General features: G+C 23.2%; 2 protein-coding genes and 1 long non-coding RNA gene across 3 annotated transcripts; 1 reads left to right on the forward strand and 2 right to left on the reverse strand.

Moving 5' to 3' along the window:
- Positions 1-367: 367 nt before the first annotated feature.
- LOC145970190 (uncharacterized) lies at positions 368-1,321 on the forward strand. The gene is made up of 3 exons (XR_014438351.1): positions 368-474; positions 734-769; positions 1,075-1,321. It is a non-coding gene; the product is annotated as an uncharacterized LOC145970190 (long non-coding RNA).
- A 629-nt stretch (positions 1,322-1,950) lies between these two features.
- LOC145970121 (SNAPIN protein homolog) lies at positions 1,951-3,686 on the reverse strand. The gene is made up of 3 exons (XM_083096603.1): positions 3,310-3,686; positions 3,001-3,234; positions 1,951-2,599 (listed from the first exon to the last, which is right to left on the reverse strand). Exons 2-3 carry the CDS (start codon positions 3,150-3,152, stop codon positions 2,557-2,559), a joined length of 195 nt encoding a protein of 64 aa, XP_082952729.1. The 5' UTR covers positions 3,153-3,234; positions 3,310-3,686; the 3' UTR covers positions 1,951-2,556.
- A 561-nt stretch (positions 3,687-4,247) lies between these two features.
- Positions 4,248-16,202, reverse strand: LOC145969881 (uncharacterized). The gene is made up of 5 exons (XM_083096179.1): positions 16,069-16,202; positions 15,199-15,364; positions 12,847-13,039; positions 11,846-11,949; positions 4,248-4,316 (listed from the first exon to the last, which is right to left on the reverse strand). Exons 1-5 carry the CDS (start codon positions 16,200-16,202, stop codon positions 4,248-4,250), a joined length of 666 nt encoding a protein of 221 aa, XP_082952305.1.
- Between the last annotated feature and the right edge of the window lie 26 nt (positions 16,203-16,228).

Here is a 16,228-nt window from a genome sequence, read left to right on the forward strand (position 1 = left end):
TTGATTTGATGTTTTATAAAAATATGTAATAAAAATATTGAAATATATAATAGAAAGATGCAAAATTTCTCAATTTTAAATTAAATTAATAATAAAATTTCAAATAAAAAAAGATTCATAAAAGATATAAATTTATAAGCATTTTTTCTCATAAAAGTTTAAAGTTCTTAGTAACAATTTATAAATGTATGAAAAACGTAACTTTTTAAAAAGAATATTATTTTCAGTTAAATGATACAACGTAATTCTAATTGATATTTAACAAATAAAATTTTTATTATTTTAATTCGTTATTGTAATATGTATATGTTGTGCATGCAATACATATGTATTACAATAAAAGAATAAAATAAAGATAAATCAATACGTTTTCTATCATTTTTATACAAATATTTTATAACTTATATTATACATTTACAGTTCCAGAAACGAAAAAGAACCAGCAACAATTAATGATAATGAAACTCACAAAAGGTAAGCAATAATTATTAATAATATCTATAAAGATATTTTATAATATAATTTATTATTTTATATATTTTATTTCAATCTTTTATTATAATCTTCTATTATATATGTTTCACGCATGATACTGTTTAACTTTTATTTAAATGTCTTATTATAATTCATATATGTATTATACATACAAATACATATAATTACTCATCGCAATAACTTGTAATACAAAAATATTTTATATTGTACAATATATTTTATACATTTCTATTTTCAGATCTAACGAAAAGGAAAATGAAGAAAATCCTAAAAAGTAAGTGTAACACATTATATTATTATATTATTATATTATATTATATTATATTATATTATTAATACATATGCGTAAGAAATGATAGATAACAAGGGAATAAAAATTTATTTTACTATTTTTATTGTAATTCACTTATTGTAATTACTTATTTTTTATTGTAATTCATATTTGTGTTGCACACACAATACATATATGCATTACAATAAAAGATTAAAGTGAAGATTAATCATTTATTATCTATCATTTCTACTATCATTTCTAAACATATTTTATAATATATATTTTATATGTTTCCATTCTTTCAGAACCTACAATATGGAAGAAATGGAGCCAGAAATTGAATTGTCGTCCTTTTTACGCGTTGAGGCTGAAGCGGCTTTAAAAGAAAATATAATACTTAAAAAAAAATACAAAAATTAATGGAAACACAAAAATTAATGGAAACACAAAAAGAATCGCCGCCACCAACGATGGCATCACTACCACCGCCACTGCCGCCGTCAACGTCGTCACCGCTGCCACCGCCGCCGTCGTCACCGATAACGACAGCGGGGCAAGTAAGAGGTAAATAATTTTGAATTATATAATTGGCACGTTAATTATAAAGGAATCAGCTAAATGAATCAGCTATGTTAAAAGTTAATAAATCTATTACATTTTCAGATTTATGAATTTAACATTGCCCAAAGTATTTTTAGCCTTCTATAGAATTAAAATTTTTATTTTCATGAATTTTTGTGTCGTATAAATTATATTTTACAAAAGAAATTTTTAATTCACAAATAATTATTTTTATATTTTAAAAGGCTAAAAGTATTTTGCGTAATGTTAAATTCATGAATCTGAATGTACATATATTAAAATTAGATTTATTAACTTTCAATATAGTTAATCCGTGCAGTTCTTCTTTAAATATTATATTCAAATAAAATAACATTAAAATATTTCTTTTATTGTAGAACAACCGCGTGCACGATGGGCTAGAGCGGGACGATCGAGAGGACGAGCCCGAGGCCGAAGTTCCAATCCAAGAACCTCAGCCCGTTATAGAAATAAAATGTTTAATTTTTATTAATATTTAAATTTGTATGCGTGTGCGTGTGTGTGTGTGTATGCGTGTGCGTGTGTGCGTGTGCGCGTGTGCGTCTGTGCGTGTGTGTGTGTGTATCATTATAACATAGAATATTTTTTATAAATGTGTCTTTTTGTTTTTTCTTTCTATGCTTTGCATAAACTACTTTTTATTTTTCATTTCCTTTTGCAAAGCATAAGCTATTTTTAATTTTGAAAATTTAAATATTCTACGTTATGATGATATAAAAATATGTTTGTATATGTGTACATGCGTGTGCGTGTGTGTATGTAATATCATCATAGCATAGAGTATTTATTTTTTCTTTCTATGCTTTTGCATAAACTACTTTTCATTTTTAATTTTCTTTCGCAAAGCATAAATTATTTTTAATTTTGAAATTTTGAATTTCAATATTCTATGTTATAATGATTATATCAATTGCAATAAAATGAGCATTATATTTTTTCAATGCCATTGCTAGAGCTGTGATGACTATACCAGAACCACTACCTATTTCTAAACAAATCAAAGGTTTCATCGCATGCAGAATGTCTAAATCTTCTTCCAAAGCATCTACTAAAAGATACGAATCCTCAGAAGGATCATAAACTGTCTTGAGTTCTTCATCTGATAAATTAACTACTGGAGTTTCCATAATTTACAGTGAAAATTGTAAGAAATTTCTTTTATAAAACTTGCAAAGTAATCAATGTTAAGTAATAACAATCCGCTGCTTCAGCTCTATTTGACATATCCTATAACAAAGAGAATAGTTATGCATAAAAAATAATACTCTTCGCAACTTTTGTACGCAACTTGTAGTACATGATAGAAGCACAATTTTTTATAACATTCCAATAATTATATATGAAAATTTAAAATGATTTTCAAAATGCTCAAGAATTCTTGTAAAATAGGTAACAATAAGATATATATGTTGCTTGTGTAAGTAAATCGCAATTTTTTATCGTTACAATTCGATGAATAAACATATATTTTGCAATAAATAGTACGTACTGTGAAAGAAATATAAGAATAATAAATATACGTAAATTTGCAAGAAGAAACGCGAAAAATAAATGTTACTATTATTGCATGCGCGCTGAACAGAAAACTTGACGTCACCTTGTGGCGCGAATTCTCTCGTCCAGTTCACCTTGTGGCGCGAATTCTCTCGTCCAGTTGATCCACCGTAGGTTTCAAGAGACTCATAAGACCTTCCGTTAATGCATCCTGCGTCGGATTTTCGCAAAAGTCATCTATCTTGTCGTCGATAGATGTATTGTCACTCGCTGTGCCCACGTCCATGTTATAGCTGTAGTGAAGTAGACACTACCGTGTCTCTTGATATATATATATATATATATATATATATATATATATATATAATCTGAAATAATAATATAGATACAATCTAATCTAAATATATAAATGTTATATGTATATTATTATTTTATATAATTACCTGAAGTGACACACTTAACCTTTTACAACATATTTATAAGCACCGTTAACGCCACAGAGCGCTACTAATGCTGCGTCGCGTGAATCACTGCTAGCGCATTCTTGTGGCAGACGTTGGAAACGTATTTCTGTATTTTCTTTGTTACGTTAAGAGGAGTTGATGACGACCATGACGACGTTTCTTAATCGAAATTTTCACATTTCAGACTTTGCATCATGATATCTCCGTTTACAGAGCACGTAGCGCAAAAATAAAAACACTTTTATTATTTAATTTAAACCCAAGCTATCGATTAATTCTACTAAGAACTCGATCCGTTGAGCGGTTATATGAGAAATAAAAATATCGAGTTATACTCTCAATCCGACTCGCGTAATAATACACGGAGTGCATTTTTGCTTACGCTGGGACTTAGCAAAGACACTACCGTGTCTCTTGATCTGGTTTACCAAATTTACTAACAATTGCCATTGCATCTTGATAATGTTGCAACATGTTACGTGGTGACCCAATAAACGTAGAAGGAAGTATAATCATTTTTCCAACGTCCACTTAAGTTATTCGCCATAGTTTGTATGTAATCTTTTAAACCTTGATATGTTTCAGCACGTAATTCTTTTTGATGAGTTTTGCAATAATCAATTCTATCTTTTTCAATTTTTACATAATTATCAACGAGCCACTGTTGAAATAGACGACGACCTAATAAAAAAACATTAAATTCATCACGAATGGCCATGCGATATTTAATATATTGTCCCCTGGTTATTCGTCTATTACTATTTAATTTTGTTAAATGACGATGCCATCCTTGAGTACCAAATGGATAAAACAATGGATATATCCATGGTTCAACATTGGGATCCATAATACTAACTTTTTGCAAAGTTTTAGTATTTTTATTACGTATTATAACATATGAATCTGGAATTTCTCCATCAGCAGTCGTATAAAAACAGCAGCAACTTCATTAGTTCTTTGAGCATTATATCGACGTCGATCCATACCTGGTTTTAAAGTAAATAATAATTGTAATTCCGGTAATTTTTCACCAGATTCCATTTCTAATTGTTGATTTTTTAATTCTTCACCCATCATTTGATAAGAATGAGCAAACACATTACAGTCCCGCATTATATATTCAAGATTTTGAACTATTTCACAATCTAAATTTGAATTTTGATTAAGACGATAATTTATTGCTTCATTTGAATCAACAATAAAAAGCTGACCATAAGTTGGACTCTCATTTTGTGTAGCATACAATGCTGTATTAATTTGATAATAAATCTGTCCTTGTATTTTAAAACAATATGGACCAGATCGCCAATTTTGAAAATTAATCAAGTTAGCATTAAATGATGCAAACGAAAATGAGCTATTATAACTGCGAATATGTTGAAAGAAATTGTTTGATTTTATATGACTGCCATCAAATAATGTTCGAATAAATTCAGGAAAATCAGGCATTGGTTGCAAATATACTGAACCATGATTACAACAATCATGAAATGAATTTCCTTTATTAGATGTCTTTTCAGGAGCGAAATGTTTTGCATTACAATGAATACAATTCACATCCATAGGACCAATATAATATTCTACTATATTATCCATCGATGTTATATTATTTATATTTAATTGAGGTTGTCTGTTTTTCCGTAATCGATATTGAGATTGATATTCTACACGTTTTTGTAATGAAGTCACATGTGTTGTTACGTGATTATCATGTACTTCACTAACACTTGCAAGATCAATAATATTATATCCTTGGTTAATTTTGTTTTGTAAACTATTATCAACATTTGTTATTCTCATAGCTTGTCGACGTTGACGTTGATTTTCAGCTTTTTTTTCACGACGTTGTTGTTTTAATTTTTCTTTTTCCTCTAAATTCCGTTCTATTTTACGCCTTGGCATTTTATTAAAATATAAATATGTAAATTTTAAAATGTTTAAAAATATGCACTATATATATTATAATTATTTTAATTAAATACAATTAATAATTTAATAAAACTAATCAAATTAATTTTTATTATTAATTATAAAATAATTATTTAAATTAATTATTATAAATTAATTTATTTTTTTGAATAATATTATTTAATAATTATCTTTAATAGTTATTTTTACTATCATAAGCATTTATTATTATTATAATTATCATTATCATCATTATTGTTATCATTATCATCATTATCATTGTTATCATCATCATCATAATCATCATCATCATCATCATCATCATCAATCTTATAATTGTCATCATCATCATATCATTATCATTATAATTTTTATTAATATTATTAATAATAAGTATTATACTGTTAATATCTAATCCTTTATTTTAATTTTATATAATTTGAATATAATTTCTTACATATATTATATTTCTTACATATTTAATTTTTTACATATATGTACACACAAATCAAATTAAATAAACATATACAATATAATTTAAACTTAATTTATATAGAAGTTAAGAATACACTTAAACTTAATTTTTATAGAACTTAAAAATATGTTTAATTTATATAGAACTTAAAAAATATACACATGCACAAAGTTCTTCTATTTTTTAAAAATTGTTTTTCATGTACCTGAAACAAAAAATTATAAAAGTTAATATATTTTAATTTAATAAAAATTATTATTATATACTATTAAAAAATAATAAAAAACCTTTTTCATACACTAAAATTTGCGTTATTTTTAAATCGCTGGAACTCTAAAAAATCATTGTAGATGAGGAATTAAAAAAACATTTCGAAGTTTAAAATCTCAAATTTAACACGCTAGTTTTCGAAAATTTATTTATCTTCTTTATTCTATGCTTTAAAAAAAACATTATTTTGTTCTTTAAAAGTATATGTATTTAGTACTATGTAATTCGATAAAAAATTTCTTCCGAAAAATCTAACATAAGTAAAGTTCCATAAATTATAATATTTTATTTACATTTTCTTTTTATTTTTCTTAAAAATAAAAAAATTTTTTAAACAATTGATAGTATATTGAATTAGAAATTTCAAGCTTAAAAAATTTACTTCTTTAAATTTTTCTATACAATGATTTTTCACCTAGTTTGAGTACTCAATTTTTAATGTACGAAAAAACGTTTTTTTTTTTGAATAATGTATTATAAATGCATATATTATTAAAATAAAAAAAAACCAAATATATATGTGTATATATATATATATATATATATATATATATATATATATATATATTATATGTATATATAGACGATTATTTTTTTTATGTGTACATGTATATATTAAATGTTTTTAAAATCATAAAGGTTTTATTAGAGTGTACAAAATATTCCATTTAAATCCTCTTTAGTATTAATGTAAGATTTCAATTTACTTATTGAAATTAAACAGAAAAATCTAACAAAATCAAGTAATTAAAGATAGTAAAAAAAAAGTTTAAAATATCCAGTATAACAATTAATATTATATTCATTTCTTAGATTGAATATTTAAAATTTAATTAGTTATAATTATTTATCATAAATTAATTTCTTAAAGATGTATTTTACAAAGAAGATTTATCATCAAAATTTAAAGAAATTTGAATAACATATTTTTCAGCAAAAACTGAGACGAAAATTCTAATATAAAAATGTTGAACCTATAGTTGAAATATTAGTTTTTGAGTTATAAGCGGTCAAAATTTGCCAATAATGTCGCATAGAATTCGCGCGCTCAGGTCCGTAACTACATTTACACGTATACCGATCTGTCATTTGTTATTTTTTCATGTCAGGTTATATTGATTTCTATTGCATAGCTGATTTTATTTTATCGTTTCTTATGTATGTGTTTATTATGTACATTATACATTATGGTGATTAATTAGTATTATATATAGTATTAATTAGTATTATATATAGTATTAATTAGTATTATATATAGTATTAACGAATTATAAATAATATACAGAAAACGTTCTTTTTTAAATAAAAATTTAAATAATACTTCAATTATTACATTTAAACAGAATTATAAAATTTAATGTTTCAACAACTTGAAAAATAAGATACATTTCTTTTTAATCAAAAAAATATTTGTAGAAATTAATCTATTATCATTATAAAACAAAATAAAAAAAATGAAATCAGATGTGCAGTAAAAATCAATATTACCTGACATGAAAAAAATCAATAAGAGATGATATCAGTACACGTGTAAATGTAATTACGGACCTGGATGCGCGAATTCTATACGATATCATTGTCAAACTTTGATCGCTTATAACTCAAAAACTATTGTAGCTTCAATATTTTTCTATTAGAATTTTTGTTGCAGTTTTTGCTCAGGAATATGTTATTAAAATTTCAATTGCGAGTTGTGGGACACCCTGTATATTATTATATTTATTATTATTAATATTAAAGCGCTATGTATACATATTCGATACATTAAAGCGGTAGAAATACATATTTAAAAATTCAATCAATTTTAATACTTTAACTTTTTATTTAAAACTATATTTCAATTTCCGCATTTATTTTTATGATAAATTTTTATTATTGTTTTGCACGTTAAAAGTATGCAGCAAAATTTTCTTCCTTCTTTAAATAAAATTACATAATTGTTCCATAAGAATGTATTTCTTTTGAACTATTTTAATTATGATATTATAAAGTGTTTTTAAAAGTATTTTGTTTGTAACTAAAAATTTTATTTAAAATATTAAAATTTAAATTTATTAATAATATTTTATAATATTTTATTGATATTCTCTATTTAATAAATTAATTTTTAAACTTATCCATAAAATAAATTAAGATGCCTGTTTCAAAAAATATTTTAAAAATATTTTATAATTTAATTAATTTCTCAATTCTGTTGTTCCTTTTTTTTACCTTATTTTAAACATTGAGATATTTCTTTATTAAAAAATTTAACCATTTCTTTAAAATAATAATTAAATTTATAGTAATTAAATTTATAATAAATTGATAAATTTAAATACTTTAACAAATTATCCAACAAACACCAAGTAACATTTATATAACTGTTAGTTGTAATTTCCCATTCAACAATATAACAGTTACACAACATATCTGTTATGTAACAGTTATATTGTTGAGTGGGAAATTATAACTAACAGTTATATAACTGTTATTTGATGTTTGCTGGGTACATTAAATATGTTATCTTATTTTTTTTTAAATATTGAATATCAGATTAATTGCTTATTACAATTCATACTTTAAACAAACTGACAAATAATTAAAAACTCAAATTTTTAAACATCGTAATTATAAAGATTGAAACTAAATTTAATTTAAAATAATAATTTAAAATAATAAAAATATAAAAATAATAAATTACAAAATTAATAAGAAATATATTATTCTTATCGCAAATTTAACTAACAATATACAAATATAAAATGGTTCAATCAATCAGTGATTTTTACACACATATTTCTAAATAATTTCTAAATAATTACATAATAAATATTTTGGAAATACTTTTATCTTAATATTCTATTTTCTAACCTCCTCAAAAAAGTTTTCATTAGTTGCTTTTGTAATTTAATTAAAATATTTTAATTTATTTTTTTATTTTATTATTAATATTTTATTATTAACATTTTACTTTAAAATCTCGTTTATCACTGAAATCTTACTTTATTATTAAAGAGGATTTAAAAATTTAAAACCGAAATATTTAATTATACAATAATTTACATTTACGTATATTTTTCATGTAATATATGTTTGTGTGTGTAAATATATGTATTAATGTAAAATATGTTAAACTTTTTTTATTCTTTGTATATATATAGAATCATACATATAAAGTAATAAAAATGTTTTATTTAAATAGGAAGGAGATCAATTAACATATTTATAAAAAAAAATAAAACAAACAATTTTTATTTAAAACAATTTTCTTTTTGATATATTTTTAAAGATATAGTACATAATTATTTTAATTTAGTAGGTACACAAAAAGACAAAGATCGATTGAATATATAAAGAAGAAAAATAATATATTAAAAAAATGTTCTCTATAAAAATTTTAAAATATAAAATATTAAATTTAGAGATGATGTTGGTTTAACTTTGAATAGATGTACTAAAATTAAGTTAAATATAAATCATTTCAAATTTGTATATGTATAAGTGAATATACATATACATATATATATGTATGTGTTACATATATAAAGAGAGATTCCCAGGTAGCAAAAACACGTCATTTGGCGTTCCAAACTGGTCATTTTTGGCCATATGTCGTCAAAATGACTGATTTGTTACATGACTTTATATTGACGTCTTGATATAACGTTATTTTGACGTCATTTTTTAGTCATGAAGTGACGATTATTTTATTATTAATGTCATTAGTTAGTACATCGATCCCATAAAAAAATTTTTTTAAATTTTTTATATAACATGACTTTTGCGATCAGACTTTAACAATTGTTAAAGTAAAATTCACTGTAAAACCAGTAATCGCTAGTTTGTTCGTTTACCGGTATGATCCCGGTCTCTCTCATATTTAGTTTTAGTCATAAGAATTATATAAAGTTTGCAAAGAGTGTCAGATAAAATTAGAAATATTACTTCGATTTAATTTCTGATACAATCTCAATAGAGAGGCTTCAGATATTAAATCGATCTTATAAGTCGGACAAATAAATGTCTGACTACTTAATCAAAATTATTCGTTCGTTATCTATTTAAAATAACAAGTTCAATATACATGTAATATAAATAAAATAAAATTTTTAATATAATAAATATTTAGTAAATATAAATAAAATTTTTAATTTTATATATATATATTTATTTATATTTATATATATTTATTTATTTTTATATTTATTATATTTATATTATATTTATGAAATAGATAGAGAGATGAATTGTAGTTTAATATTACTGGCAATAACGAAAGAAATATTACTGATATTGAGAAATATTACTGAGATATTACTGATTGAAATAGTCAAAATTTATTAACTGATTCTTTCAATAAAATATTACTGATTTACAGTGCTGTACTTATAACTGCTGTAATCTGTGACTATTTACTGTTTTTCAGTGATAATACACTGATTCACTTTTAGAGAGTGCTTTATTCAACAACACTATTAAATATATTATTATGCTAAGAAAAAGACGTCAAAATATGGAAAGCTCTTGAGATAAGCTACAAGAATATGTAATGAAAAGTAAGGAGTCCCATTTAAGAAATTGAAAGTGACTTTTACGGACCTTCAAACGACTATTGAGGGTGTAACTAATGACACCATCTTATGTTCCCCTCAAAACCATACAATTTTTGTCTAAAACGTTTTTTTCAAAAATGCTTAGTTTTTGAAAGAAAAGTGGTGGACGGGTGGTCTGAAACACCCTGTATATCTAATTGTAAGCATGAAAAAAATATTATAAACATGTAAATAGATATAAATATATACATGTATATAAATACATATAAATATTTATATAATGTTCTTTCTTTCTTATATGCTTCCATTTTAAGTAAAAACAAAGGAATAATGAAAAAATAAAAAATGTCTTTTGCTGTCATTTTTTTAGTAATAACAAAATTATAATTAATTACTCTTTGTATTTATTAATTAAATTTATAATGAATTAAATTTATAATTTAATACATTTTACTTAATCACACATAAACAATTTTTTTTCTAACTTTTTATAAGAAAAAGCAACATGAATATCATTCTTCTAATTATTTTTCAATCATCCTTTTTATTATTTTCTTTTTCATATATATAAACAAGAGATTATGAATGAGATTGTGAATGAAAAAAATAGATAAATATATATTGTAATTTGTTTATATATATAATTATATATAAACTTTTTTTGGGACTACTTTATTAATATTAAATTTATGATTAAGAAAGAAATTACATATAAAATTACAATAACTCATAAATGATTACTCTGAATAATTATTATTCTATCGTCTTATCGCACATTATTGAATTTATCATAAAATTCTTTATAAATTCATTTTAAAATAGATGTGTACTATCTCAAACAAAATAAAACTGATATTAAATATATTCCAGAGACAAAAGTTCAAAAAATGTCGGATCAAATCATTAAATATCTTTTAAAGTGAAACAATTTTTATCCAAATAGTTTTTCTTCAACTTACTTTATTTAAAAGAATAATCGTAATAATATTTAAATCAAATAAGCTGTATTTATATATATATATGTGTGTGTGTGTGTGTGTGTGTGTGTGTGTGTGTGTATGCATGCACGTAAATAATATGTACGGGCATACATGCATGCGTGCATGCATACATGTGTACATGTGACATATGTGTTTGTATATATATTTATATATGTGTGTGTGTGTGTGTACGTATAAATCACATTTAGTTAACAATGTTAAAAATAAGTTGAAATTCAATAATATAAATATATACATATACCTGTATTTTGCATTACACCAATTATTTTAACTTTATTTCCTTTCATCAAATTATATTCATTTGCATCAAAATTTATTATATGTACTTCCAATTTAAAACGTCCATCGGTCAATGAGCCACAACCAATTGTTTTATTCAAGCTATAGTTATATGTTGCTTCAAAATTCGATTTTATATAGCCTTCTAATACTATAAAAAAAAAAAAAATTATATATATATATATACACAGAATGTCCCATTTTAATTTATCACCTCGAAATACTTTTAATTCTGATTCTAGAAAATAATGTTTCAGTAAAAGTTGTTTGATTCGAAGGGAGGACATAAGATGATATCATTTATTTAACCTTGGATGACGTCAAGGTTAAGACAAAGTCACCTTGAATTTTTTAAATGAAACCCCATATTTTTCATTGTTTATTCTTATCCCGAGAATTTTCCAAAACACTATAATAAAATATTTTTATATTAAGAACTTTCCAAATTTTATGAAGCTTGATATAATTTCTTGTCTCTAATTTCTGATCTAATTTTACATAAACTATAAAATATCTAGTAAAATATTCATTTTTTGATTATCTTACCTCAATACTTTTATCAAAATAATAAAAGGAATCGGTGTAAAAAAAACAACTGTTTTTACACCAATTAATTCCTCTCATTATTTTGAGCATAAAACTATTGAGGTAAGATAATCGAAAAATGAATTACAAAATATTTTATAGTTTATGCAAAATTAAATTATTTCAAGTCTTATAACGAAAGTACTTAATAAAAAAATACTTTATTATAGTATTTTGGAAAACTCTCAAGATAAGCTATAAGGATATGTAAAATATGAAAAATACGGTGTTCCATTTAAAAAATTCAAGGTAACCTTGTCCTGAAGATGCCACCCAAGATCAAACTAATGACATCATCTTATATCCCCCTTCGAATCAAACAACTTTTATCTGAAACATTATTTTCTAGAATCACAAATAAAAAAGTTTTTGAGAGTGATAAATTAAAATGAGACATCCTATATAGTTATACGTATATACAAATAATATGAAACTACGTATATATAAACAACATAAAACTTACTGACACGTTCCGACGTATTCATAGCATCACAAAATTTAATACATTCCAGTTGCGTGTCAGATAAAATTGGATTATATTTACCTAAATTTGAAACAATAGTATTAGATTGTATTTGTAATTCATAAGGCACATTGCCATTGTTAAAACGAGCCATTTTAGGCATTCGAGCTTGCACGCCGTCTAAATGAATAATCTGTCGTATAACAAAATTTAATTAGAAATATATACAAATACACATATTAGTTTATATACAGGGTGTCCCATTTTAATTGTTCCAGGCAAATATCTCGAAAAATATGGAAGACACGGAAAAATGTTTCAAACAAAAGTTGTTTGGCTCGAAGGGAGACAGATGATGAACATATGTACTTGACCTTGAGTGACCTATTGAAGGTCAGGTCAAGGTCATCGATGTTTTCTTAAATGGAACCCCCTACTTTTTATTGCATGTTCTTGCAGTTTATCTCGAGAGCTTTCCAAAACACTATAATAAAGTATTTCTTTATTGAGCACTTTTCGAGTTATGAGGCTTGAAATAATTTTAATTTTACATAAATCATAAAATATCTAGTAAAATATTTATTTCTTGATTATCTTACTTTAATACTTTTCTGTACAAAATAATGAGAGGAATCAATTGGTGTAAAGAAAACACATAATTGTTTCGAAGAAAAAATATGTAATTTACAATTAACAATTACATATTTTTTCTTAAAAACAACTATGTTTTTTCTTAACACCAATTGATTCCTCTCATTATTTTGTACAGAAAAGTATTAAGGTAAGATGATCGAAAAATGAATATTTTACTAAATATTTTATGGTTTATGTAAAATTAAAATATTACTTTAAGCCTCATAACTCGAAAAGTACTCAATGAAAAAAATACTTTATTATAGTGTTTTGGAAAGCTCTCGAGATGAGCTGTAAGAATATGCAATAAAAAATAGGAGGTTCCATTTAAAAAAACATCGATGACCTTGACCTGACCTTCAATAGGTCACTCAAGGTCAAGTACATATGTTCATCATCTGTCCCCCTTCGAGCCAAACAACTTTTGTTTGAAACATTTTTCCGTGTCTTCCATATTTTTCGAGATATTTGCCTGGAACAATTAAAATGGGACACCCTGTATAATATTAAAAATTTATTTAATAAATTTCACATACACAAATATCTCACTAATTTTCTCTTCAAATGTCTTTGCTACTTTAAGTAATAAAAAAACATTATTTACAAATATTTCGTAATTTCAGTGGAAACAAAATAGATTTTCATAAATACAAAAAAAGCATTTCGAAGATTTGGAAATTAATTCGAATTTTTTTTAATAGAAATATCAACTGTTTTATCTAAATAAATTTTTTATAATATTCTACAAAAAAATGATAGAAGCAAAATAATGAAAAATTAAATAATTTAATAATTTGAATAATTTACGAGATATTTAACATCTTAATATTTTAATTAAATATTTTACTAAATATTTAGTTTTCCGAAATATTAAAGTAATATTCTTGTGTATAAAACAATGAAGTAAATCAAATTGAGAATGTATATTATAAATTACATTGAAAAAGTACATTGCAAATTATATACTTTTCCTTAAAATAACTGTAAAATTTTCTTTGCACCAAGTTAATTCATCTCATTAAACACAAAACCATTATTATAAAAGTATTATTATAAGATTAACAAAAATTAAATATTTTAAGAAATATTTTTAATTTTATATAAAAATATATTGGATTAAAGAAATAAAATATCTCATAAATTATTCAATTTTTAACTTTCCTATCATAACTTTTCATACAGAATTACAAAAACTTATATAAAACAGTTACAATAGTTTCATTTAAAAACATTTTTTAAGTAAATTTGAGTTAATTTTCAAATCTCCGAAATATCTTTAACTTAGAAAAATTTTATTTTACTCATTTCATGTCTCATTTATAATTATAAAATTTCTATTTATTAAACTTTTTTTGTTTGATAAACGTACTTTGAAAAATTTAATTTAAAAAAATTTAATCACACTTATAATTCAAACATAAAACACTGCAAATATATTTTATCAAATGATTAAATTTTGTAATTTTTTTAAATTCTATTTAATTATATATGTAATTATCTGTTATTTTAGAAGCATGATGTACACACGAGAAAAATATCTTAACATCCGAATTTATGCAGAAACATACACACACACACACACACATACATTTTCTATAAATATGTGGAAAATGCTTATATATTCCAATATGTACATAAATTCACATGTTCAATCATTCCTGTACAGTTGCATTCAACTTTTCTTATGTGAAAAGAAAATAAAAATAAAAAATAACTTACATAATTCAATTTTATATAAGGTAATATATAATCAATATCGTCATTCCAGACGATAATTTGTACACGTTTTCCATGACCATTATTTATATAAAACTTGAATATTCTATATTGCTTATCGCCAACATCTCGTGGAGTGTCTATTCCACCTACAAATCCTATTATTTCGCTATAACAATAATATGCAAATTAAAAAATGCTGTATGCATAATTATAAATAATTTTCAAGTTACATATGTTCCAACAATTGCATATAAATAAAAATAAAAATGTATATATATATGTGTGTGTGTGTATACTAAACTTTAGCAAAAAAATAAGAAAAAATACATCTCAAAAACATGAATATTTTTTCAATGAATCAATTCGTCGATTCAAAAATTAACATTAATCTATTAGATAAAATTATTTTTTAAAATTCATTACTTCAAAAATAATTCATACAACAAAGAAATTTTTATAATATAGTATATAAATATAGTATATAAAAAATGAAAAAAATTAGAAACATACAATTAGAAAAAATACAAAATCACATGTTTGTGTGTATAAATTCTATTTTAATAATTCATTTGTTATTATATTTCAACTTAGCGTATATAATTAAATTTTATTTCAAATTATTATTAAAAAAGTAATTAAAAAAGTTTATAAACGTTTATAAAATAAATAAAAAGTAAATAACAAAACATAGAAACGAAGAATATAACAATTATGAAAAAATTGATTTTTTTTACACCTAATTATAGAACAGTTTACAATATAAAATATGTTGAACTAATAATAAAAATGAAATATAAAATCAATAATGGAAAAAATTTGTAACAATTTAAATTTTAATTAGGAAAATCGATATAAAATTCAAGTACTTACACGGTCGAATCATTAATTTGAATATCATCTAACATTTCATTAGAAGACAAAACTTCCATTCCATCCAATTGTTCAAATTCAGATAATCTATCTACTTCTTCATCCATTCTTTCAGATTCCTTTTGATTCGACATATCGCTTCTACTAATGATTTCTTTTT

This window comes from Camponotus vicinus, unplaced genomic scaffold (genome assembly GCF_025532165.1).
Source record: "Camponotus vicinus isolate PSW18456_S1 unplaced genomic scaffold, iyCamVici1.0 SCAF_4, whole genome shotgun sequence".
Taxonomy (NCBI): domain Eukaryota; kingdom Metazoa; phylum Arthropoda; class Insecta; order Hymenoptera; family Formicidae; genus Camponotus; species Camponotus vicinus.